Source organism: Urocampus carinirostris, chromosome 11 (genome assembly GCF_059441175.1).
Source record: "Urocampus carinirostris isolate Australia breed hairy pipefish chromosome 11, RoL_Ucar_1.0, whole genome shotgun sequence".
NCBI classification, from domain to species: Eukaryota; Metazoa; Chordata; class Actinopteri; order Syngnathiformes; family Syngnathidae; genus Urocampus; species Urocampus carinirostris.
In genome coordinates this window covers 42,153,898-42,181,676 of record NC_142359.1, presented here as the reverse complement: position 1 = coordinate 42,181,676, position 27,779 = coordinate 42,153,898, and the positions used below count along the sequence as shown (strand labels likewise).

The 27,779-nt window shown below is 40.9% G+C and overlaps 1 protein-coding gene across 9 annotated transcripts in view; it reads right to left on the bottom strand.

Annotated features, from left to right (window-relative positions):
- Positions 1-27,779, bottom strand: part of sox5 (SRY-box transcription factor 5) — a 190,726-nt gene that overhangs the window by 98,213 nt on the left and 64,734 nt on the right. For 7 of the 9 annotated variants that reach the window (XM_088347757.1, XM_088347758.1, XM_088347762.1 and 4 more), the window contains exons 4-6: positions 18,763-18,849; positions 3,817-3,989; positions 2,492-2,560 (exon numbers count right to left, since the gene is read on the bottom strand). In XM_088347757.1, the coding sequence (XP_088203883.1) occupies positions 2,492-2,560; positions 3,817-3,989; positions 18,763-18,849 (329 nt within the window). The remainder of the gene's footprint in view (positions 1-2,491; positions 2,561-3,816; positions 3,990-18,762; positions 18,850-27,779) is intronic. The other 2 variants (XM_088347760.1, XM_088347764.1) reach the window with 1 other exon arrangement.

The window sequence follows — 27,779 nt, the reverse complement described above, 5'->3', positions numbered from 1 at the left end:
CATAGAAGAGGGCGCTTGCCACTACTGTCTCATAGAATATTTTCAGGAGCTTTTTGATACATAATTGATCATTATTTTTATTAATAATATTAGCATTATGATTGATTAGCTATATTTATTAAAAAGGTATATAAAACAAATTAAGAAAACTCCAGCATAAATTTGAAAAAAGTACGTCTAAGGGTTTGGTACGCTTCCTACCACAATAGGGCCCCAACCAGGCAGTAGCTCAGGAGGTAGAGCGATCGTTTTAGGATTAAGGGATCCCAGTTCGAATACCGGCTTGTCCGTGTTACATGCCGAAGTGTCCTTGGGTAAGACACTGAAACCCCAATACCCCCAATAAGCAGGTTAGCGCCTTACATGGCTGCACAGATCATGGCCGCTATTGGGAAATGTGAAGCACAATGTAAAGCGCTTTGGGAAGTCATTGACTTGAAAAGCGCTATATAAATGCAGATCATTTCATTTCATTTCAATACCGGTCACAGGTGTGTCCAATCACCACCCACCTGTCCCCATTTATCCTGAACCTTTTATAAGAACATTTTAAACATCGCACGTCGTTGGGTCAATTTTATTTAATTTCCACCACAATCCAAGTTTTGTTTGTGTTTCTGTCTAGTTTTTTTGGTTACTTTGCTCCTTGCATTTTCCATTTCCAGGTTTGAGTCTTTTTTCAGATTTTGACTTTGTGAGGTACAGCTTTCTTTGCACTTTCGTTGTTAGGTGAATGTTTTTTTGTCACTTTATACCTTTTTTGTTATTTTTTGGAGCACCTTTGCCCTTAGTTCCTGCTTTCCCCACATGGGTCCATCAGCCCCCCAACCACCAAAGGATCCAGTGGGAGGATCGCACATCCTTGTCCCGGGTTTTGGTTTCCTGTCCTGGCAGCGAGGAGAAGCCTCTTGGCAGTTTTCCGTCCTGTTGGCGGTGAGAAAACCCTTTGGCCGCTTCTGGTTTACTGTCCTGGCGGCAAGTAGAAAGCCCCTGTTTCGTGCCTGGGGTCCTGTACTGGCGGCTAGGAGAAAGCCCCTCGGCCTGTCTTAGCGGCAAGGGGCAAGTTCTTTCAGCCATCTCGTTCCCATTGCTGCAGCCTCTTTTTAATTAGTTGCTTGATCTTGTTTCCCACGATACATGCATGCCCTCTTAGCACACTTTATTTTATGAAAGTAATACAGTTGATTTGGCTTTTCTTTCCATACAAAGGCGTTGAGACTTTCTCGAATACGTTGACATAAAGCCGACGTGACATTTTATCTCACATGTGGCTGTTTATTACAAGAATGAAAGAAAAAAAAAGCTGATGATGATCTACTGTCATTTTTGGTATTACCATAACCGTCGATTACCTTACCCTACTTCCATATTTTCTTTCCTGAGCATGGATGTATCCTAGTGTGTGACAAGTCATACAAACTGGTGTTAATCCCCAAGAGGGACAACAAAAGACTGAGTGAGCTGCAGAAACCTAGCGCGTATGAAGAGTCCCTATAGTAAGAGTAAGTCAGAGCTGGTGTAAGGGGCTAACTTTAGCGGCTAGTGGGAAAAGCCACTCAAAAAGGCAAATAAAAGATTTGCCAAACTGAACCAGAAGTTGTATCTACATACGTGCCAGAGCTTAATTGCGATATTTCAGACCAATATTTCAATTTCAATGCGAATTTCAATTTTAAAAGAAAAGTACATTTTCAGTATTGGTTTTTTGGGGTGATACTATTGACATGCTTTAAACTTTAGTAAAAAATGCCCTCTTTTGGAGAGCTTTTTAAGGATGCTGTTTGCTCACACGAGGCCCACACGAGGGTGTGCAATGTGTTGTCTGGAAACCTTACCTCACCTTTTTGGCTAGTGCCATTAAAAGTTCCCTCTGAATTGCCGGCGCCATTAAAACCTAAACTGTGACAATTGTGGTTGGCCAAATACTCCATCACTCAAATAACAAAGAAGATCCATAAATACTTGAAAATAAACTGTAATGTCTCTAATGACCAACCCCCGTCCATCCACGTCCCTCCCTACCTACAGTACTCCCTCCCCCCTAACTATCTACCTTCTTACCTTCCTACCAATCCATATGGCTACCTACTGTGAGCCATAATCTGCTGCAAAGTGACTAACAAGAGTGGCTAGAGAATGAAACCGTGGAATTAAATTGGAAGATGCCTGAATGATGGGAGTAGGGGACCATCACATGTAAGGGCTCAGGTTTGGAAAGTACATGACCATTTTGTGCAAATGGCACCACCAGAAAAGGCTACCACCGCAAAATCCGCATTTGGGCTTCCGCAGTGGTACAATGGTGGCTAAAAATGTTGCCTTCTTCAGAGGGCCTGTCAAGTTGTGTATTGTTACACATTTTTAACCTATGTATAAATACATTCTTTGGAAGAATATTTTTACACATCTGGGGTTCACTCTAATAATACAGGCAAAAAATACATAAAATGTGTCTGTCATAAAATAATATAAACCCGCAAGTCAGCCTCACCTGGATTTGCTGCTGCAGGAGGTTGATTTTGTGCTGCTGCTGCAGGAGCTGCTGCTGTTGCCGGGCAATCTGAGGACCAAAATGAAGCGGATCAGAACATACAGGTGGGGAGGTTGGGGTTGTTGCTCGAGTGGGGTGGGTGCATTGTGGGGGGATCTCGATGCAAGACAGAGGCAATGGAATATCAAATGAACAGGTCTAATCTCGTCTCAGTTGACAAGACAATCTGCCTATATCATTGTGCTAAAACACATTGCAAACCATTAGTTATTTCATTGTTACTTAAAATCAATACAGTATTATCTGCATAAATTCTGGGCATCCAGAGTCCGATACCTAATTTCAATTAATAACTTGGCAATGCATGAGAAAAAAATTACATTATACATTTTTTCTATGTGTATAACTATAAGTTAACTGATCCAGGAACCAATCCTTAAGGGTAGACTAGCAATTTTGTTGATGAAAATTCACGATGAAATTAATATACAGCAGAATTGCTTTGATTTTCTTGTTGCTTTGTCCTCCTTTAATGGTTCATTTTTACATTAGGATGGGGAATCAGGGGATATAAACCTATTGCAAAGCCTTTCAAACCCCTCCAGATAAAAAAACATCAACATTGAAATAACAAAATAGTGCATCATGAGTACTACTTAAATGACATCCATGCATCCATTTCCTGCACAGCTTATCATCACCATCCAAGGGGATATAAATAAAGATACATTTAAAAAAAATATAAATTTGATCCACATCTTGTTTGACGTGACTTGGGCTGGTACAGTGTAGTTATTGGGTGGATGCAGAAGGGTTGAAAGAACACCGCAACATCAGATTAAAAAATAATCGGTTTTAAAAACTTGGATAAAGAAGAATCATTGTAGGATGGAGTTCAGCCAATATGTATTTTCATGATGTCATAACATAAACTAGCATACTAGCATTTGATATGATGTTGACTATTTGCACATTATTAGCGTCTAAGAAATGTTATATACTTTCGGGCACAAAAAATAATTTGTTGTTATGTCATATAGTGGGGAAAAATATGCAAACATAATTGAAAAAACATCCGCTCTACACTGCATCCCGGAAATTTATTTTTGTTTGATTATTATGTTTTGAAGATCGATACAAAATAAACATTGGTTCACACGGTTACTTGGTAATGTTAAGAATGCTAGATTTTGATTGACACATCAAGGGTGTCAGAGAGGTGGGAAACGTTTATTTTTTTCCCCACGTAAATGTTTTCCCAGAATTCAAAAGAGTATTAAAGTGCAGCTTGTAAAATACCCATTCCTAGGTATTTTTGTGTGTACCTGGTCCTGCTGCTGTTTGGCCAGCTCCATCTGCTGCCTCTGCTTCTCCATCTGCGACGCGGCTAGCTTTTTTTGGTCCTCGTGGGCCGCCAGGAGCTGCTCCCTTAGGCTGCTCAGCTGCCCAATCATGCCCATCAGTTGGCGCTCTTTCTCCGCCAGGCTGTCTGGGGTACCTTGACATTGGGCAAAAATGAAGGGATGGGTTTGATTTTTGCTTCCTAAATACGAACGAATGTCTTATAATGTATCTGAAAAGATTGGGCGAGTCGGGTCGTAGATGGCAGAAGGACAACAAAGTCATGTTATTTTTTTTAACACTGGGAGGCAAAAAAATACACACTGTGCTTTTAAAAAATTAAGATGGAGGTAGATGTTGTCTGGTCGTGTTGTTTTGTGAAAAAAACAACATTAAGTGGTTTGCACCAAAAATTTGTATCGATTTTCAATAAACTTGGGGAAGTATGTATTGATAGTGTGAGGTTAGTTAGAGAGGGGCTAGGGCAGGCAATCATTTTGAGTCTTGGGGCGATTTTGAGAAAACACAAATGGCAGAGGGGCCTGACCAAAAGGAAAAAAAAAAAATATATATATATATATATATATATATATATATATATATATATATATATATATATATATATATATATATATTTTACATTTTCAGATACAAAGTTTCCATCCACTACCATGGCAGAGAATGTGTCAAAAACGATATACTACTTTTCTAAAGGGCATTTAGCGAATGAATATATATGCATGCATATGTGCATGTTCCATTTCAGTTGATTTTGTTTTGAAACAATTCCAGCCTGGAGAAGGATGTGCACGGCCAGGATGTATTTGCCCAAGACACACCACGGGAAATGATGCCCCTCTAACCCAGCTGTTTAAGAGATCCGTGAACCGTGAAGATACCGTAATCTCTTGCTTATTTGCACTTCAACTCAGTTCATCGCCGGTTGAAAAATATTTTGTGATCCACCATCCCCACTCGCATTTAACTGCTAGTGGTTCGAGGCAGCTAAAGTGGGACATTTTTGCCAGCCTAAAATCAACAGCACTGTTTTGACTGTGATCCTTTATGACCAATCCACTATTGCTTAGAGCAGGGGAGAGAGCAAATTTGTGTCATGCATTGTGGCTCTTTTTTGTGTTCTTTCCACTTAAGATAACCAGTTATCATGCGGCCATTTTCCCTTGTCGCAAAGTACAGCAGAGTGGATGTTAAAAATGGGGAGTTCAGGGCTACTTGGTGGAATTTTGTGTTCACATGATCCACAACGTAAATCAGGCGGTCTGATTAAAGAAAAAGGCCAGATGAAGGGAGATAAATAATAATAATAATAATAATTTCCTTGTATTGTCATTCTGTGTAACAATGTACACAGAACGAAATGTCGATTGCACCTGACCCGTTGTAGCGAGCCGATGCAGCCGCAGCCAACAGAGGGCGCCGCCGACCACTTTTTAAGTCTTAGGAATGACTCGGCCGGGGCGCGAACCACCGACCTCCCAGTCTCAAAGCGGGCGCCTTACCATCTAGGCTACTGAGCTGGTATAAGAGAATGTCCTTACACAGAGTTTGGTCCGGCCATTGACCGCGACGGGAGGGTGAGAGTCATCCATTTGTCCTCTTGGTTGGAAGTCATTTTCAAGTCAATGAAGACTTCCCAAAGCGCTTTACAATGTGCTTCACACTTACCCATCCACACTCACTCACACACCAATAGCGGCCATGCAAGGCGCCAACCTGCTTATTGCGGTCATTAGGGATTCAGTGTCTTGTCCAAGGACACTTCGACATACAACACAGAAGACCCGGGAATTGAACCTTCGTTCTCTTGAGCCCCAGACGAGCGCTCTACCTCCTGAGCTAATGCCTCCCCATGCTCGAATTCGATCTATTTTGTCAGGATTGGTCCAATCTCTCGCAAATAATGATCCGACAAGCCACCTCATCGGTGCCCAACACCGACAGCGTCCCTTCGGGTTCCGGGTGGCGAATCCCAGCCCCGCCCTCTCCCGGTTCATTCGGTGCCGGATTCGCTGAGCCACGAGTGAGCGCTCCAGAGAAGTTTGGGGGAGATCCCGCTCAGATCCGCCCGTTCATAGTAAATTGTAGGTTGATATTTGATCTCCAGCCCCGCAATTTTGCTACTGAAGCAGCTAAGGTGGCGTTCGCCATTAATCACCTCACGGGAAGAGCTCGTCTTTGGGGAACGGCCGCCTACGAGAGAGGTGCTACGGCGTGCACATCATTCAACCTTTTTGCTCAAGAAATGACAAAGGTATTTGACTCGGGTTCTTTGTCGGTTGATTCCTCCCGGTCGCTTCTGAACATTCGCCAGGGTAGGCGCACCATAGCCGACTATGCGATTGATTTCCGTACGATCGTGGCGCAAAGCCACTGGAATGAAGAGGCGCTGGTCGACGCCTATTTACATAGTTTGGCTGACTATCTTAAAGATGAATTAGTGTCACACGCTTCCCCAGGTACGCTAGATGTGGCGATTGAATTAACCGCCCGGATTGACCGCCGGGTTCAGGCTAGACGACGAGAGCGGGGAGGTCCTAATAGAATTGTTACCCGCCCGTCTACAGAAGAAGGTAAAATACCGAACCCCCGGGTCCCGGCCATCGCCATTGTAGAGAAGATGGAGGTGGACCGGGTCTCTCTTTCCCCCGAGGAACGGCAGCGAAGGTTCGTTGAACAAATATGTTTATACTGCGGCGGCAAGGGACATCGCGTGGCCACCTGTCCGGTAAAAGGCCAACGCTCGTCGGACATAGGGGGCGTCCGATTGAGCTAAGCCCTTGTATCTGCTCCCATAAACACTAAACCCGTTATCCAGGCTTCTCTCTACCTCTCCGATTCTGCTCGGACATTTGACCCTGATTGACTCGGGAGCTGAGGTAAACATTCTCGATCTCCAGCTAATCTTCTATCTATTGCCGTTCTCTTGTCTTTTTTGCTTTCACTTTTGGACACATGTGTGGCCAAAAATACTTACAGTAGGGACGAACTTATTCGGTTGGGTGGGCGTCTAAATTTCGACTTTTCGGGCACTTTTTATACCGCCTATGATATACCGAGCGAACTTCAAAGAGACCCGGCATCCTTGTGGACGGCTATTCCGCTTAATAAACGACGTCAACGGCGCCGTAAGGACGGAAAACAGAAGCGTGGTTGCCGTGCAGGTAGATGTGTGAAGCGTGCGAAGTCTAAGCAGCAAGATGGACGCGAGGAAGGACGCGAGGATGTAACTAATTCCACCATTCATCCCTCGCCGGACAACCCACACGAAAAGCCACAAGAGCGGCAGCTTTTGAAGATTTCGACAAAGACCACAAAGAGTTCAGCTAAGTCAAATGATTCAGCAAAGCTGAAATTTGGTCTGTTAAATATTAAATCGCTTGCTCCAAAAGCTTTACTTGTTGATAACATTTTTCGTGATTATAAACTTAACTGTATGGGTCTGTGTGAAACTTGGTTACGCCCGGATGAGTACTTAGCGCTAAATTATGCTTCTCCCCCAGACTACGAGAGTAGCCATATGGCACGCACGTTGAAAAGGGGTGGTGGTGTTGCGCTAATTTCTGAAAAATCGCTCAAATTTAATCCACGTACCTCTAATAATTACAAGGCGTTTGAGGCTCTTGTGATGCGGTCCTCTCTATTGTCAATTTATGTAATAACTATCTATCGTGCACCTGGGCCATACACAACTTTCTTAGACGAATTTGCTGAACTTTTGTCTGAACTAGTAACCTATGCAGACAAAATTATAATTATGGGAGACTTTAACATTCATATGAACTCCCCACTCAATTCACTTACCTATGCGTTTAGGTCTCTAATTGATGCATTTGGCTTTAATCAACTGGTTGATTTGCCAACCCATAAAAATGGGAACACGCTAGACTTGATTCTGACTCGAGGAGTTTTAACCTCAAACATAATGGTGTTACCGTGTACTACCGTTATCTCGGATCATTATCTAGTTACATTTGAGGTGCTAGCTAAGAGTAGTGTTAAAAAAGCTAAAGTATTTAGCGGACGCAATATAAGCACTGGCACAGTTTCTGAGCTCTTTGAACTCCTTCCTGGAGCAGTTGCGTCCTTTCCTACATACAATGGCTCGATTGACTCACTCATGAATGAGTTCAATACCACCCTGACTAGTGTGCTGGATTCAATAGCGCCCATAAAACTAAAATCACGTCCTAAAAGACGCACGCCTTGGTTTACTGATGAAACTAGAACCCTTAAACAAGAATGCAGGAAATTGGAAAGAAAATGGCGCGCTACCAAGCTTGAGGTTTTCCATCAAACCTGGTGTGACAGCTTGTTAAAGTATAAAGCGGCCCTTGCCTCTGCAAAATCGGCCTACCTTTCGAAGGTGATTGCGTCTCAAAAGAACAACCCCAAAGCCCTTTTTGACACTGTAGCATCGCTTACAAGGCAACAGACTATCGCAGATAGTTCGACACACTCTGCTCAGGACTTAATGGTCTTCTTTACTAAGAAGATTCAATGCATACAGGAAGAAATTGCTAAAGAAATTATTAATACCACACATATTAAAGGACTGAAATTTACAGATGCACGACAGGGTTGCTGCCTTGGGAAAATGGCCCGTTTTAGTGAACTGTCACTTGATGATCTTAAACAGGTGGTAAATGCGGCCAAAACGACAACTTGCCAGTTCGACCCGCTCCCAGGTTCACTTATTAAAAGTCTTTTTGGCGTCCTTGGACCTTCAGTTCTAAATATTATAAACATATCACTCTCCTCAGGTGTAGTTCCAGCAGCTTTTAAGTCCGCCGTTATTAAACCCACACTGAAACGACCCAACCTTGATCCAGAAATATTAAGTAATTACAGACCTGTGTCAAACCTACCTTTCCTCTCTAAAGTACTCGAAAAAGTAGTGGCACAGCAGCTGAATGCTTTCATATCCGAGAATAACCTTTTTGAATCCATGCAATCAGGATTCAGGGCTAACCACTCTACTGAGACAGTTCTGATCAAGGTAACAAATGATCTCCTAATGTCAATGGATTCTGGCGCTTCATCACTTTTGCTGCTGTTGGATCTTAGTGCTGCTTTTGACACAGTGCACCACAATATCCTACTAGAACGGTTGGAAAAATGGATTGGTCTCTCAGGAACCGTCCTCTCGTGGTTCAGATCCTACCTCTCAGATAGGACGCACTGTGTTAAATATGGTGAAATGACATCTGAGCCCTTTAATGTTACCTGCGGTGTTCCGCAGGGTTCAGTGCTTGGCCCCCTTCTTTTCAACATTTACATGCTTCCATTAGGTGACATTATTCGCAAGTACAATATCAGCTTCCACTGCTACGCAGACGACACTCAACTCTATCTTCCGTTGGAGGAATCTTCCACACTAAACTGTGGAAATTTGGAGGCCTGCCTCACTGAGATAAAAGAGTGGATGTCACTCAATTTCTTGCGTCTTAACTCTGAAAAGACCTAAATGTTAGTCATTGGTCCATCTAAATGCCGTGACTTATTCTCAAAAACTGCTGTGAACATTGACAAATGTCACATCACACAGAGTGACTCAGTTAAAAATTTAGGTGTCATATTTGACCCTGATCTAACCTTTGAGAAGCATGTAAAGAAAATTACTAGAACCGCTTTCTTCCATCTTCGTAACATTGCCAAAATCCGTTCAATACTGTCTCAGTCTGATGCGGAAACTATAATTCATGCATTTGTTACCTCCCGTCTCGATTACTGTAATGCACTACTCTCCGGTCTCTCGAAGTCCAGAATCAAGTCTCTTCAGCTAGTACAAAATGCCGCAGCGAGGCTTTTAACTAGGACAAAAATGTACGATCACATAACACCGATTTTGGCTAACTTGCACTGGCTCCCAGTTAGCCAAAGATGTGACTTCAAGGTTCTCTTAGTATTGTACAAAATCATACATGGACTTGCTCCCTCTTATCTTTCAGATCTGATCTGCCCCTATGTCCCAGTCCGAAGCCTACGATCTGAGAGTGCCGGTCTTCTGGTGATCCCGAGAGCAAAGAAGTGTTCTGCTGGTTCGAGAGCGTTCTCCATTCGGGCACCGGTGCTGTGGAATGCACTTCCCCCTGAGATCCGATCTGCAACCTCAGTGGAAATGTTTAAATCTAAACTTAAAACTCACTTCTACTCCATTGCATATGAATAATAACCTACTCTTCTTGTCGGCTGAAAAATAGTCTGTGTAACATAGTGTACTAATCTGTGAAGCCCTTAGAGACTTATTGTGATTAAGGGCTATACAAATAAAAATGACTTGACTTGACTTGACTAAGACACTCCCTAGTCCTATCTCAGCACAAGCGTTAGATAGGGACTTGCTAGGCGCCGTTTCTCAAATAACGCCCTCCGTCGAAATAAGTCATCAGACCTACCTGCCTGCGCGCGGCCTCTCGACCTGATAATTACGTGTCCCCGAAGACTCCACCTGACCTGTCCCGGGTTCCTGAGTGCTACCATCATTTACGGAAGGTTTTTAGCAAGACTAAGGCCTCTTCCCTGCCACCCCATCGGCCTTATGATTGCGCTATTGATCTCCTGCCCGGGTCATCTACCCCTCGGGGTCGGCTCTATTCCCTGTCGGCTCCCGAGAGGGAGGCCATGGACAAGTACATATCAGATGCCCTGGCGGCCGGCATCATTCGACCCTCTTCTTCGCCAGCGGGAGCAGGGTTCTTCTTCGTTGGGAAGAAGGATGGATCCCTACGACCTTGCATCGATTACCGGGGACTTAACGATATCACGGTAAAGAACCGTTACCCGTTACCATTACTTGCTTCTGCCTTCAAGTTACTTCAAGAGGCCACAATTTTCACGAAACTCGATCTCCGTAACGCCTACCATTTGGTCCGTATGCGGGAGGGAGACGAATGGAAGACGGCGTTCAACACCCCCACCGGCCACTACGAATATCTGGTAATGCCGTCCGGGTTAACCAACGCTCCGGCTGTCTTCCATTCTCTGATTAATGACGTGTTACAGGATGTCCTGAACCGTTTTGTTTTTGTATACCTGGATGATATCCTAATCTTTTCCAAGTCCCAAGAGGAACATCAGAAACACGTCCAGCTCGTCCTCCGTCGCCTCTTGGAGAACTCCCTGTTTGTCAAAGCTGAGAAATGTGAGTTCCACTCCAAGGTTGTGTCATTTCTTGGGCTACATATTAACCGAAGGGAAGCTAGAGATGGATCCAGCCAAGGTATCGTCTGTCACTTCTTGGCCCGTTCCGGAGAATCGTAAGAAGCTCCAGCAATTTCTTGGTTTCGCCAATTTATAGAAGGTCCATCCGTAATTACAGTTCAGTGGCGGCTCCCCTCACAGCTCTTACCAGCCCTAAAGACACTTTCCGGTCGTCCCCCGCAGCAGACTAGGCCTTCAATAAACTCAAAACTTGCTTTTCCATGGCCCCTATTCTTTAGGTACCAGACCCCGCACGGCAACTCGTGGTTGAAGTGGACGCGTCGGATGTGGGTGTTGGGGCTGTCCTGTCCCAGAGATCTTCGAAGGGCCAGAAGATGCACCCGTGCGCCTTCTTCTCCCGGCAGTTATCCCCGGCTGAGCGCAACTACGATGTGGGGGATCGTGAGTTGCTGGCCATTAAGTTAGCGCTAGAAGAGTGGCGGCACTGGCTGGAGGGGGTGACGGTGCCGTTTATTGTCTGGACGGACCACAAGAATTTAGAATACATCCGTTCGGCCAAGCGACTAAACCCACGGCAGTCGCGTTGGTCTCTGTTTTTTGCCCGCTTCAATTTCACCCTGTAAAACCCGACGCCCTCTCTAGACTCTCCCAGTCAACCTATAGCCCAGGGTCCCGCTACCATTCTCCCAGCATCGCGCACGGTTGAAACTGTCACATGGGACATAGAGAGGCGAGTAATTGAAGCACTACGAGACCAAGCCGGTCCCAGCTCCTGTCCCGAGGGCCGATTATTTGTCCCAGAGCCCCTACGTTCAGAGGTCCTACAGTGAGGGCACGATTCTCACCTGTCTTGCCACCCAGGGGCAGCGCGAACCCAAGGTTTTGTGTCACGACGTTTTTGGTGGCCCTCATTGACTAGAGACATAAAAGACTACGTCCTGACTTGTCCTCAATTTCCGTCAAGATTTTGGAGATAATTCTGCCGTCTGCTGGGGGCGTCAGTCAGTCTCTCATCAGGGTTCCATTCCCAGTCCAACGGTCAGTCGGAACGAGTAAACCAGGACTTGGAGACAGCACTGCGCTGCATGGTGTCTCGGGAACCTCTCTTGGGCCAAGCACTTGCTTTGGGTGGAGTATGCGCACAACTCCCTGGTCAGCTCCTCTACGGGAATCTCTCCCTCTTAGTGTGTTTATGGTTACCAACCCCCCTGTTCCCCAGCCAAGAGGGAGAGGCTTCATGCCCGTCTGCGACAGCGAACGCTTGGCGCTGCCGACGTATCTTGGATCCCTCTGGGTGACGTATTGAAATACTTTTTTTTGCCTGTTTGGATTACTTTTGTCTTCTGGTTTTTGCCCTTGGAGTACCTGCATTTGTTCTGCTTTTCTGTTTTTTTCTGTAATACCTGTCGGCCTACCCTTGGATTTTTTTTCCTGTTTTTTGGGACTTCTGGAGCCGTCCTTCGAAGGGGGGGTTCTGTCATGATTGCTAACTCTGGTCACCTGGAAGCAATCATGTGGACACCTTCTGATTGGCTAACGTTTCCCTTTTTAGCGCGCTACGCCCATACCTCTTTGTCAGAGGATACGATTGTAACTCTGATTACCTGTTTTGCCTAGAACTCTGTTTATCTGTTTCTGCCTGCCTCCGACCCGACCTGCTTCCGTCCCACGCTACGAACTTCTCTTCAGCCCCGGTAAACTTGACCTGCTTGACTTCCGCCCTCTGATTGGCCACCCGATCCGAAGCCTTCTTTCCGGCTCCGCTGTTGACGGCTGACAGCCATCTCGTCTCCTGCAAGCCCTGATCGCTTCCCTAAATAAAGAACTATAACAAACGCTTTGGGGTTTCCTGGTCTGTTCTGGTCTCTTGATACAATTAAACACACAATTTCATTATATCATATCCCAACAATATGAGTTTTTATCGACACTTTTAACAGCAATTAAATACTTCTTGGTTTGTTTTTTTTGTTTTTTAGCAAATAAACAATGTGAGGTTTGAACATTTTTTTACGACAATTTTAACAGCAACTAAGCATATTCACAATTTCGGGACGTTTTAACATTTTTTTCCGACATTTTTAACAAAAATTAAACACACAATTTCATTATATCACATCTCAACAATATGAGTTTTTATTGACACTTTTAACAGCAATTAAAAACATTCACGACTTCACCACATCAGATTTTAACAACATGAGGCTTGAACAACCCCCATCGACACCTTAAACAGCAGTTAACCAATGTGTAAAGGGCAATACTATTGTGCAAGGGCATAGCTCTGTCTTCTCAAGCACGGTATACTTTTTTAACAGAGCCATTTCCTGGTAGCGTGTTGCTACCTGTAACAGTCACGGTTTGGAATGAAAGTTATATTATTATTATTAAAGCTTTGAAAACTCTCTCGGTGTACCGTCTTTCTTTGTAAATATGTGTAACCATGTATAATATGTATTTGCAACTGTATATTTTTGTAATGTATTTATTTTAGCGACTTATTCTGATATGTTTTCCACGGGCGAATCAAAAAGAAGGGGCAAAAAACAACGGGGGCTGACGGGAAGTGGAGTAAAGGTGAGACGAGTTTTTGGACGCAGGGGACAATAGTGGATATGTATTTTTCCCACCCTTACCTTTGGAAATATAGACTTTTTTCCCTTGGATTACTTTCAACGGGACCCGGACTCTGCAGGTCAGCATCAAACCTTAAGTACCGGTATCATTTTCCGTTCATTTTGCCGGCTGTGGTTTTTGGACAGTGTATTTTATATTCAGTTACAATCGCGGGACTTAAAGTCGGGTTTGGGTCACTTTTGTGATTGTGTAACATGTTTTAATGTGGGCACAGCGGCTTATATACAAGTGCGGCTTGTGTAAGTACAAAAGCGGTTATCCTCTTAAAATGTGGTGGGTGCGGCTTATAATCATCAGGTGCGCTCTATAGTACGGAATTTACGGTATATTGAAAAAATACAATATTTCAGTTGATTTGAGTTTATTCCAGAATGTATGATATTTTTGTTTTAATTGCCTTACTGAAAATAGACATTTGTATTACAATACTCCAATTTTTTGACACAACCCTGCACAGTGGTACCTCTACTTACAAATGTCTCTAAATATGAAAGTTTCAGATTACAAAGTACCTGAACGGGAAAATGTTGCCTCTTCTTACAAAGGCGTTTCAGAATATGTAGTCAAAAATAAAGTAAAGCTGCCATTTGCCGCTTTCAGAGGTCTACCTGGCAGATCAGTGCGTATGTGTGAATTCTGGCATGTTCTACATGTCCCCACCCCGCTCTGTAAACAGTCTACTGTATGGTACCGCTAAAAGAGCTATCATTCACAATGAACCCCACTAAAGAGATGCAGAAAAGATGACGTCATTGGATTAGTTTTGAGGCAATAAAACAGTGATGACGACCAGTAAACAAAGAGGCTAGTTAAAAGGTCAATGAATATTGTTTCCATTATTCTTTGTTTTTTTCAATTACGTGCCTGTCTTTATTGTGTGATAATCTAATTTTAACTTGCATTTTGTTCGTGTACTGATGTAATTTGTGAAGAAAATATCATATTTTTGTGGGCCTAAGAACAGATTAGCAAATTTACATTCAAAAGGGGCCTCTACTTACAAATGTTTGAGGTTGCTACTTAAATTTCTAAGTAGAGGTACCACTGTATATGTTTACTGTTTATACAGCCATCTTATAGCTATAATATGTTGTACATCTTTTTATGCCATGTGCCTGGTGAAGTGTCCTGTGAGGGTCTTACATAAAAGGTATGCTTATTCATTGCGAACGCTATCAAAGGAAACACCTGCAAATTTTTCCCTCCAGCTGTTGGTTATCAGGCATTACGCAGGAGGGAAATGTCAACTTAGCAAGGAGGCGTTCAAAAAATATAGTGTGGTCTGATCAATGATGCGTGCTACGACCTTGGCCACGAAGCTCCGTGAAATTATTTGATGCATACCTGTCAACCTGTACGTTTTTGCCGTACAAAGTACTTTAATTATGCATTTTAAGACGTGTACGACGTACCAAAAAATATGTAGGGAAAAATGCAAATTTGTCATTTATGGGTACCATTCGGTAAACACCGATCATCACGAAAAGGCAAATCAATCAAGTCAAACGAGTTCGCCGCGGAAGCCTCTATGGCGGTATCGTTTTTTTCGTTGCAAACGAAGCGAGCAGTTTGATGCTACTGTGCGCATGCGTCTGCCGCCGAGGGATTTCCCATCATGCATCATTCCGAAAAGAAAAAAAATATGGTGTAAGATTATTTTGTATTTTGTACGGGAAAATACGACAGTTTGTACGGGCATGGAGCCGTGGAGGTTGACAGGTATGTTGATGGTCCATGACGCTCTTTGACAGCATTTTACATCCTTATTGAAGCACAGTGTCAGCCAATGGTTTTTCCTTTTTCTTTATTGGGGCTTTGGTCTACTGAGGATGGGGCTCATGAGGATGCGGAATAAAGTATTTCTTAATGCCTATTTAATAGTAGGGCTTAGTGACAAATGGCCATGTGTTTAGTTGCCAATAAGTTGTGTCTCAACTTTATAACTTTTTTTATAACGCTTAAATACCCTTTTATGCACAATGAGATATTTTGATCCCTTTACATAGGGTCCCTTTTATGTGTTTTGAATTACTTTAGAAATATAATTAATCTCCAAAAACTGACACGATAAGTGCCCCATTTAATTAAAAGTGGTTATAGATTTGGTTCTATCCTATTTAAATCCCTTGGAGAAATATTCAATTATTTTTTTCACAAGGCCATGATAGTTCCTTTTTTTTGTTGTCAGAATTCACTTTTAAATAATGCAATTTAAAAAAATCAATTTCCCTAAAAAGTAAATATATGTCACGTTATAATTACAAGTGGATAGAGATTCACTTCAGTACGATTTTACTCTGTGGGACCCATATTTTATCTTTGCAAAGTGGTAATAGTTCTTTTGTGTGTGTGTGTGTCTGAATGGACCAGGAAACACCACAATAAGAAAAAAATAAATATTCCTGGCGGGTAAATACATGCCTTATTTTATTTTAAAACAAAAAGATTAGATTCAGTCTGATTTGATGCACCCACATCTTCCCAATTAGCAATATCCCGGTTCAGTTACACCCATTGTTTATTTTTGATTGAATTTTTATTTTTATAACATCCGACTGCTTAATCATATGGACTCCATCTAAGCTGAAGCTCTTCGAATTGATCAGTATTGTATTTGACTTTTTTAAGTTATTGCAAGGCAGCACGGCGGCGCAGTGGTTAGCGCGTGTGCGGCACAATTCTAAGGTCTTGGGAACCTCCTGTGTGGGTTCAAATCCAGCTACCGGACTTACTGTGCGGAGTTTGTATGTTCTCCCCGTGCTTGCGTGGGTTTCCTCCGGGCACTCCGGTTTCCCTCTCACATTCCACAGACATGCATTTCAGGTGGATTGGCCGGTCCAAAATTGTCCCTAGGTGTGAATGAGCGAGCGAGTTATCTGTCCCTGTGTGCCCTGCGATTGACTGGCAACAGTTCAGGGTGTCCCCTGCCCACTGCCGGATGATTGCTGGGATGGGCTCCAGCACCCCCGCGACCCTACTGACGATAAGCGGTGCAGCTAATGAAAATGAAATGAAAAGTTATAGCAAATAGTGCTTCTTCATTTTTTATACTATACACGGATTAATTCACGAACTAACATTTGAAAGCCTTTTTCAGTCTTCATTTATTACTTGTTTTACAATGATGTGATGTACAAACACGCAAAGTAGACGTTGCATTATTTATTGTTGCACTGCAAAAAAAAAAAATAATAATAATAATAATATATATATATATATATATATATATATATATATATATATATATATATATATATATATATATATATATATATATATATATATATACATTGTTACACTGGAAGGATGTTGATCATTTTCATTGTTTATCTCTTTCTCTGTGCCAAGGAAATGGATGCCCTAGCACGGTTATATTAATACTTCTTTTGTGATCAGAGTTTGCATTCAAAAAAACATTTTAACATGAATTTATGGACAAGACGTCGGATTATTTAATGATGCACAACAAAAATATTCCTGTTCCACTGGAGGAATTTTGATAATTTTATTATTTATTTGTGTTTCTGGTAAAAAAAATAATACTTATAAGGAACAAATAATGGCAAATGGGAAGGTAATTACTATTTTATATATGTAACATTAAAGAAAATAAGTAATGAGCCAATTTCTGTGAGTGGGATGAAGATATTCTGTTTTCTTTTTTCTTCTCTTTTATAACCATTTATTATGGCTTATATAGATGCCAAGTAAACGGATGTTCTAATAAGGTCATAGGCCAATTTTTTATTTTGAGTTTATTTCAGAATGTATGACTTTTTTTGTGTGTGATAAAAGTTTGCGTCAAAAAGGTTTCACATAAATTTGTCGACTTGACATTGCATAATTTAGCAATGCGCGACAAACAATATTCTTGTTCCACATGAGGAATTATTTTCTATATCCTTATTTTGTCATTTTCATGTACCTTTTAGAAGCATGTATTAAAACTTTATTTCGGTGCCATGTGTTACCTGAATCCATAATGCCCTTGATAAGCAGGTAGTTGCCTTGCATAGCTAACTCTTCTATCGGTGTGTGAATGGGTGAGTATGAAGCACATTGTAAAGCGCTTAAGGAGGTCTTCAGTGACTTGAAAAGTGCTGTATAAATGCAGACCATTTACATGTATTTACATTTACATTGCTTACCAAACTATCAGTTTAACTACAAATCACTAAATCCAAAGACATTTTCATCCTTGTGTTGGGGTAAAAGACGCGCGGCTTCCAACTCCCTCACGTCAGATGTCTTATCTGCTTCTTGCAAATAGCTTTACAAACTTTTGGGCTGAATCTTTCACTTATTTGAAGCTGCTAATCTGCATATTTTGATTTTCTTTTCAGTGCCATTAGGTTTAGTTTCACTTTTGTTTGCTGCACGTCGACGAGATGCGCACTTCGGCACTACACATTCATTTTGGCGCTGTGCGTGCAGTGCCCACCTGATTTGAAGGACTCAGCTCCAAGTAAACCCCAATCTGCCTAGTTCAACTGAAATGCACGGTTCGGTCCTGAAGTACGCACATCCGGAGTAAAACTTGGTGTCTACTTTGGCGGCAAATTAAAGTTTCAGGTTTATTTCAGGCCATTTTAATTAAGTTAATCCGTCGGATTCGGGCAAGTTCGGCTTTATATACCCGCGACCCCAGCAGGTCGGGCTGAATGTTTAAGGCCTGATCTTACCTCTACGATAGGGAAATTTTATTTCGTATCATCCATTTAAAAAACGATAAAAAAATCAGAAAATGTATCTGCAAGTAGGCGAAGTTTTTTTTTTTCTTTTTTTTTCCTGTCATGTTTTTTCCTGGATGCCCCAATAGGATCATAGGAATGGTAAATGGTAAACGGTCTGCATTTATATAGCGCTTTTCAAGTCAATGAAGACCTCCCAAATTGCTTTACAATGTGCTTCACACTTACCCGTTCACACACACACTCACACACTCAAACACTCACACACCAATTGGGAGTCAACCATGCAAGAAAGACCTTTCTATGTGATGTTTTCATTTGAAAATGTTTCCAAGAAATGTGTAAAGAAGCTCACTAAAAAATACTGTTGCACTTATTGAACTGCAAACTTTAAAACAACTATGTTTTACTCATTCCTACCTTTAATTGCACCGATGTGTCCTGAGCCCATGGCCAAAAGTTTGTCCTTCCAATCCTTTGACAACAGCCTCTCAATGCTGGGTGCTTCTGTCCAGGACGGGCAAGGACACAGAAAAAGACATTTAGTCCATCTTTAAAGTCCATTTACTGAAGCTTGGCCTAATAGCCGCATCAGCAGGAGCAGACCAGCGAAGAGAAAGGACAGGAGGAATGCTATTAATCGAGCGAGCGGAACCCTAAGGAACAAAATCATGGAAAAAAAAGAGAAGAAGCGAAGCGTCGCAAGACAAAATGAAAGACAAGTGGAGCACAAGGGGAGAGGAAGCTCAAGAGGCTTTTTTTTGCCTCTCACCTGCTGTTAGAGAGTCATTAGTCCAGTGGGCCCAGAGACAAAGAGAGGGTTAATGCACCTGCCACAATGGACTTATTAGTAGCCGTAGCTTTGTTTCTCTGCCAAGCCTTTTCATAACAAATCTGACATATTCCACCTGAGAAAAGGAAAAATATAAGAAAAAACAAAACAAAAGAAGAAATAATAAAATAAAAGAGGAAAATGTAGAACAAAAAGCATTATAACTTTTCAGTGCAACAGAAAATAAATATTTCCTTGGCACCGAAATAAAGTTTTAATACAAGAGTTATATATACATTCAAATAAAACTAATTTTGGAACACATCCCCGTAAACAGGTTAAACAGTGCTGTTCAAAAAATTTGGGGGACTAATGATAGTTGTGCCCTTGCAATGTGTGATATACCCCCGCTGAGACACATGTCTGGCAATGGCCCTGTTCAGAAGTATAAAATTGTAGACCAGAATTAAGTTAATTCTTTTCTATTCGGGTTTTACCACTGTATTTTTTAACATGATTCAATTTTATGAACCGTATTTTCCACACTATAAGGCGCACATAAAATCAGATTTTTTTTTAAAAAGCTGACTATGCGCCTTATAATCCGGTGCGCCTTATATATGGATCAATATTGAATTGCAAGGTCTCGCAACTAAGAGAAGCAGCCACCGACTCCATTTTTCGCGTAGAACAAGTGCGCTGTGCATACTGGGAAATATTAAACAACGATTCTCTTTTATTTGTGCGTTTGTATAAAGACACTGAAATGGCTCCTATTAAGAGACACGCTTATAACGCAGAGTTTAAACTCAAGGCGATCAGTCACGCAGTAGAACACGGAAATAGAGCAGCAGCAAGAGAGTTTAACATTAATGAATCGATGGTGCGGAAGTGGAGGAAGCATGAGGATGAGCTGTTTACGTTTTACATTTTACAGTTATTATGTTATGGCTTTATTGTTATTGTTTTGCACTTGTTATTGTTTTTGCACATTACGAGTGTCACTATATTACGATTGCACTAACGTTTAATTTACCATAACAGTATCAGACGTTCTCTTGCGTGTTGACTAAATGGAGGAAAAGTAAAATGTTATGCCTTGCTGTTGTTCAAAGATGTTAAAGATGTGTCATGAAAATGCTTTACCTCAGAGAAAATAATAAAACAGCTGTTTATTCATTTTGGGAGTGAATGGAGTTGTGGAAAGCTTGTTTGTTATCTATTAATAAAGTTTGACTGACCTATCTGACTGTTTTGTTGACATTCCCTTTAGCGCGGCACCATCTAATGGTTGCATAACGTGACTACAGCCTCTACTGTAGCCAAGTCAAGTCAAGTCACATTTATTTATATAGCCCTTAATCACAAAAATGTCTCGAAGGACTGCACAGGATTACAATTACAAAATTGCACAATTACCTGATCCTAAACCAGCATGCACTTATAGCGCCTTATAATGCGGTGCGCCTTATTTATGGAAAAAGTTTTAAAATATATCATTCATTGAAGGTGCGCCTTATATTACGGTGCGCCTTATAGTGCGGAAAATACGGTACCACTTTATTTTAGCACAAAAAAGTTATCTTATTTTACCATTGGTTTTCGGCTTCATTCTTACATTAAAAATTCCAGTTCTCGTCGGGATTTGAACCTGAACAATGGCAGCGAGGGCGCCATCACTTGACAACAAGACCACTGGTGGTCTAGATGACCAACGAAAAGACATTGCAGCTTATTTCATTATCACACTATTTTTACTCACGGTGCCAGAAACACTGATTTGAATAGTGAATTCTGAGAGTCTTTCCATCACCTGTGCGTCAATCACGTTGTGAAAGAATAAACAGACAGAAAGTCTTTCAACAAAATTCTATACTATACTCCAGTACCATTAAAAGAAGAAATCCGCGTAAATCATGCATTTTGCAGGTCAACAAATACATCTGCGATTTATACAGTATATGCAATTTTTAATATTGCCTGTGCATTTATTAAGACATGATTTTTAGATCTTGAGTAAATTGTGAATATATTTGTAGATCTGAGCAAGACATGTGTAAATATTTTTGAGACAAATATCTCCGCATATAGGTGTTGGGTAAACAATACGGTGGCCCCAAAATAAATGTCCATAATTGATATGTAATGCTTGCACTCATCATAGTGCCTAGTTTAGGTGTAGCGAGCATTTTGTCCTCATGGGCGCGACCCATAAATGGTGATGAGGCTTCATAGGACAATGGCATACAAAACAATGCCTCCTGCCGTTAATCACGAAGAAATGATAAATGCAATGGCAAAACAAAGTCACGAGAGAGCAGTGTCATTATTAAGCAGCTTTGTTAAGAAACATGTTAACAATTTTAAGCATTTACAAGCATTTCATTTCACCAAGTCCTTTTCATGGATGGACAGTGCCCACCTGTGGACAAGATCTGCCCACCCAAGAAAACGGATTGTAGCGGGCAGTCTAAAAACATAAATGAAAAAAGCAGACAAATAAGAAAAAAAGAAAAGAAAAGGAAAGAAGAGTGAAAGGAATAAATAAAAATAAAGCAATAAAAAAAATAAAAGGTAGGGAAAAAGAAACTAAAGTATAAAGAAAAACAGGAACCAGAGAAAAAGAAAACAATCAAGAAAAAAAAAAAGTAGAAGTATGTTTTTAATATTTCTTCTTATGAGAATAAAGACAAAATAATACAATCGGTCCCAGTTTTAAAGCACTAAATTTGATATTTAGCTCTGAACATTGACAAATGTAATATCACCCAGAGTGACTCAGTCAAAAATGTAGGTGTCATATTTGACCCTGATCTGTCCTTCCAAACACACGTTAAGAATATTACTACAACAGCTTTTTTCCATCTTCGCAACATCGCTAAATTTTGCCCTATGCTGTCTCAGTCGGAAGCGGCGATTATAATTCATGCATTTGGTACCTCCCGTCTTGATTAATGTATTGCACTAGTCTCCGGTATCCCGAAGTCCAAAATCAAGAGCCTTCAGCTGGTACAAAATGCTGCAGTGAGGCTTTTAACTAATACAAGAAAGTGTGATCACAGTTTTGATCACATTACCCCGAATTTGGCTCCCTGTTAGCTTAAGATGTGATTTCAAGGTTCTGTTGGTAGTATACAAAATCATGCAAAGTTGCTTCCTCATATCTTTCAGATTTAATTGTCCCCTTTGTTCCGGTCCAGAGCCTTTGCTCTGAAAATACTGGTCTACTATTGATCCCAAGAGCCAAGAAGAGATCTGCAGGTTCGAGAGCGTTCTCCAATCGGGCCCCGGTGCTGTAAAATGCTCTTACCCCTGAGATTTGATCTGCAACCTCAGTGGAAATGTTTAAATCTAAGCTTAAAACACACTTCTATTCTATAGCATATCAATAACCTATATTTTATGTTGACAATATCTGTGTACCTGTGTATTATTTGCCCTCATGTAGGTTTTAGATCAGGTGATGGTGAAATAATGGTCTGTGGTTTACAATAATCTGTGGTCTGTGCAGCCCTTTGAGACACTTTGTGAGTAAAGGCTATACAAATAAACATGACTTGACTTGTAGTATTTTTTTTTAGTTTCACCATTGATCCTCTCTCCTCACAAGTTCTTTATGCATTTATCAACGCCACACCCATTCCGCTTGAACAACTCCACCTTGCGGGATGTACAGAACATTAGTGACAAGATGGGCCATTTAGTTCTATACATCCATTATCTGCACCACTTATCCTCAGTAGGGGGTGCTGGACACCTTGAACTGGTTGCCAGCCATTTGCAGTGTTCACAGAGACATACAACTCTCGCTCATTCACACATATGGACAATTTAGACCGGCCACCAGGCACGGGGAGGACATGCATACTCCACAAAGAAAGGTTCGATCTCATAACCTCAGAACTGTACCACGGACGTGCTAACCACACAGCCGCTGTGCTGCCCGGGCCATTTAGTTGTTAGTTTTAAATAACATAGCCTTTTGGCTGTCCGCTGGCTAATATTGAGGGGTAAGAAAATTCCTGGGACTCCTTGCGTTAACCATGCTGCTGGCATTATAGCTGAACAAATATTATTTAGAAAAGTTCAAAAAGTGCATTCGAAAAATAACGGAATCAATATTCATCCACATCAAATATGTTGAGATAAGATCTGATTTAATCAAAAGACAAAAAAAAAAAAAAAAAAAAAATCAGTAGTTTGTTCTTTTTAATCGAATTGTACTACAAACCATTACACAAACAGCAAAACTAAAAATCTGATGAAAATTGCCTTTTGTGGAGACATCACTCGTAATAGTTATGGAATTTGAAAGATGCTGGTTCATTAAATTAAATCAAATATTTCCACTTTGAAATATATTGAGATCAAATAATACTAATATCAGATAAAAACTAACTCCTAGAGAATGGTGTCTGAATCAAAGGGTTCTCAATTACTCACAATTGTATATCCTTACAACATACAACTACATACTTTTATTATTATTGTTATTATTATTTTTCTTATTATGACATTATTATTATTATGCGATTTATAAAATGAACTGTATTTGTACAGCTGCGGTCCATCATCCGCAATCCTATATTGCTGCAAGTACAAACTGGCAGAAGACACTTTTGTGAAATGCACTGTTCCCATTATTCCCGGTCAATTTTTGCTGAAAGCAGGGGCAAGCAGAATGCATTTTTTTTCAATTTTTGGTTTGTGCCATGGAAGTGTTCTATTGTGGTCCACTGAGAAATAACAGCACTGTCCATTATCCCTAGTCAACTACTGCTGCTAGTGGGGGCCTAGAGAGTAAATTTGTGTTGTGTTGTGGCCTCTGTTTTTCCCTTACTCTTACCTAAAATGAACAGCACTTGTGTAGCCGTAATGCATTAACTTCTTTAATTTTGAAAATAACAATCAATGGCAATTATCAATCAGATTTTTGAAAACTTTTTGTCAGTTTGCAAAATTTGAATACAGTATTGAAATAGGTCATATTTTGTAGCATTTAAAAGAAGTTTGGGTTAGGATCTCTTAAGATTAATTCATAAGATGAAATGGACAGGTAAAATAAAATGCAGCAAAAAATATAATATATATTTAAGATTCATTTTAAATGTATTTTATTTTGTTGAACTGAAATATTTACTTTTGTATGTTAAATTTTCAGTTATTTTTAATATGCGTGTATGCAACATTAAATGTTATTATGATTGAATTTTACATTAAAAAAGAACACAAGGTGAAGAGAGCTCTCTAGAGGCCTAAATCAGCTCTTTCCTTAACGTTTTGTATTAATGTCATAAAATACTGCAAAAATATGGATATGGATTTATTTACCAATATATACGGGACCGAATCGTTCCATGTATGCATATACTACGATTAGAATAATAAAGACTAGTTGAGCAATTATTCTATCTCCAAACCAGATGTACTTATGAAAAGAGCCATACCTAGCTACAGGCCCTACGTTCTCATCCACTGAGCTACAGAGAAAACTATATTGAGAGAAGTCAGTTTGCTGGCTTTTCCTCACGCTCCTGACAGCTGTTTCAGCATCACCCAAACAGGTGCTATTAGACCCAAGTGTTCCTTCCCACACACAAACCTCCCCCCGAAAATGACAGGGGCTTTTAAGGCAAAGAGTTTTGACAAGTGAGCAGGAACAACAAACGACAACGTTGTCTCGTTTGCCTTACTCTTTCTCTTCCTCTCTTGTCTCCATCTCTAGTTAGTATTTTCATTTATAAACGGACGGGGGGATGCGGTAAAGGCGCTGCAGCCATTGACAAGGACGGGGACGGCTTTAACTATTAATACATAAGCCGATATGCTTTTTTCTTGTGCAAAAGATGGCAAAAAGGGGGAGAAGGTAAGAATAGAAGATACGACACCGCTGTGGGAGATGTTGGTTGACGATGGGGAGGAAAGCCCCAACCCTCCCACCTCCATTAAAACAATCTGTTAAAGGACACGTGTATTGTTCGTGTTTGTAGGTGTCTTGGTGTGGCAGTCGGAGGGTGTTCTAGCCTATGAACTGTGACCTTTGAGAAACCTCCCTCAAAAATGCGACCCCCTTAGGCTTGCCTGTTGAGCTCTTATATATATATATATATATATATATATATATATATATATATATATATATATATATATATATATATATATGTATACACATTCAGAAGACCACTGGGATACGGCATGAATGCGTTCTGATGATGTAAAATCTTAAACCAGACCCGATTTTCGGCGCGGGTTCGCCCAAAATGACAAACATTACATTTGGGTCGTGCTGCACTTCTATCGTTGACTCTATCTATATTCTGGTCCCTCATTAGCCGCGATAACCGAGGGATGTCTGCCACAGTATTCATCATTTAGATTTGATCCCCGCCAAAAGGATATGCAATATTTTTGCATATTGCCTTGTCCTTGACACATTGCTCATCGTTTACTCATTAATTCAGTTAAGATAACACACGTAACCGTTTATTACCATGACGACCGCCAAGATTTAAGTCCGGCTACAATCTAATTGTGAGGTCTACATAAACATACTCCTTTTGCCTCTTGTCGGTTTCGCCGTTTCCGTCCAGTAGGGGAGGCGAGCTTGACGTGTGCCGCTTGTACAATTGCTTATTCACCTCTGACCCCTGCCCCGCTTCAGATGAAGTGGGGGCGAGTCGGAGCTTGGGCTTGGCTGCCAAGGCGGGTCAATGTGGAGCTTGTCCTCACCCCCCTCTTTAATTAATGGATTGAAGACAGGGGGGATTGGGTTGCTGGTTAAGCCACCTCCTCCATCTTCCGTCTTCCCTGCCTGGGTCTGGCACAGAGGCATCTTTGTTGTGAGCCCAAAGGCTCTTTTTTTTCTTTTTTTTTTTTTCCTTTCCCATAAAGGCTCTTTCTAGGTCCCAGTATTTCGACATTCCTCGTCCACTTCACCAGCACTTCTTTGCCCCTCACAAATATGAGATAATGGGGAAAAAATGGAGATGGTCACTTTCCGTGACTCGGGACAAAAAATAAAAAATAAAAACATGAGCGAACAAAACAAACTGTGAAAAAGAAAGTGTTTAACTGTGAGATATAAGGCTGGATTCGACACACATCCAAATACAATTCAGAAGACCACTGGGATACGCATGAATGCGTTCTGATGATGTAAAATCTTAAACCAGACCCGATTTTCGGCGCGGGTTTGCCCGAAATGACAAACATTACATTCGGGTCATTCTGAACTTCTATCGTTGACTCTTTTGAAATAAATATTAGTTTATAAAAATGTATCCTAAAACGATAGGTGCATTAAAATATCCGTCAATGATGGAACATTGCTGGTTAAAATAACCTTTGTAGACACAAGATGAAAATGTTTATACAGTCTTATCTAACTTAGATTTGGTTATAAAAGACAGGCTTTAATTTGTTATAATAAATCACATTTTATTCCACAACATTAAGTGAAGACATCATAGTTACTAAATTAATTAATTCATCTAGCAAAATGTAACAACATACCTTAAAAGCAAACTAACAAAATACTAAGCCCCCCCCCAAATTTATTCTAGTTAAGAACAATACCTGCTAATGGGACCCTTTATTTTTTATTTTTTATTTTTTGGGGGGAATGGGGGAATATTAATACACAAGTCAAAGATTCCCAGTGAAGTAGTTATTCTGGGTTTACTTAGATGAAATATAGTAAGAAAGGATGAATATTTAGGTTTACACTGGGGACCAACCGTTGTGAGGCCCGTGTCCAAGCGCCCCATCCCTCTCCTGACCCCCGACAAAAGGGCATTAATTTGTGCTATGAGTTGCTCATCTCACACAGGTGAACAAAAAGGGCTTTTTCTGCCGTACAACATTTCCTCCTCTAGAAATGTTTCCGCACCCCTTGCTTACTTTCCCCCGTGCACAACTTGGTTGCTATCACCACAACCTTACCTCTCATATTGGCATAGCAAATTGGACCGTCACTAAAGGGAATCAATGGCAAATGTGTCCAGACACATGGACCAGCTCAAGCAAAGATGGATTAATCATGAAAATAACAACATCATCATTTCGTGTTGGAAGATGAAACCGACAGACTGCCGAGGGAATGTTTCGGCAGGCCGGAGATATTTTTAAAGACCGGAGCCAGTCTGTAGTTTTTTCCAACTCCAGATGCTGGAAAAAAATTCACAAAATATTTTTCAGAAGGGTGACAAGAAAACTCCCATAGAAAAAAAATATATATCTCTTTTCGGAGTTTTGTTTTCAGTTTGATACATTAAAACAAATATTACTCTTTAGCAATTTATATCATGAATGAACAATACTGAAGTGACACATTTTTCTATTCAATACCTGTTCTTGTTGGTCCAATTAGCCCTGAGTCCATTTATCATTGTCTTTGAAACAAAAATACAAGCTGTAGTTGAAGAAGTCAGTCCAAAAAACGCACAAAAAAGTGTTGTTTTGTATAGCCCATAGCGTCAGAATGGTCTGATACCTAATATTGATACCCTTATATCCCCAGATGCAAATTACAATGCAAAAAATAATTCTTACCCAATTGTCATACGCCTTTTCCAAGTCCATGAAAGCCAAATAAACATCCTTACCTTTTGCAATATATTTCTCACACACCTGTCGTACTGCAAACACCTGATCCACACATCCTCTT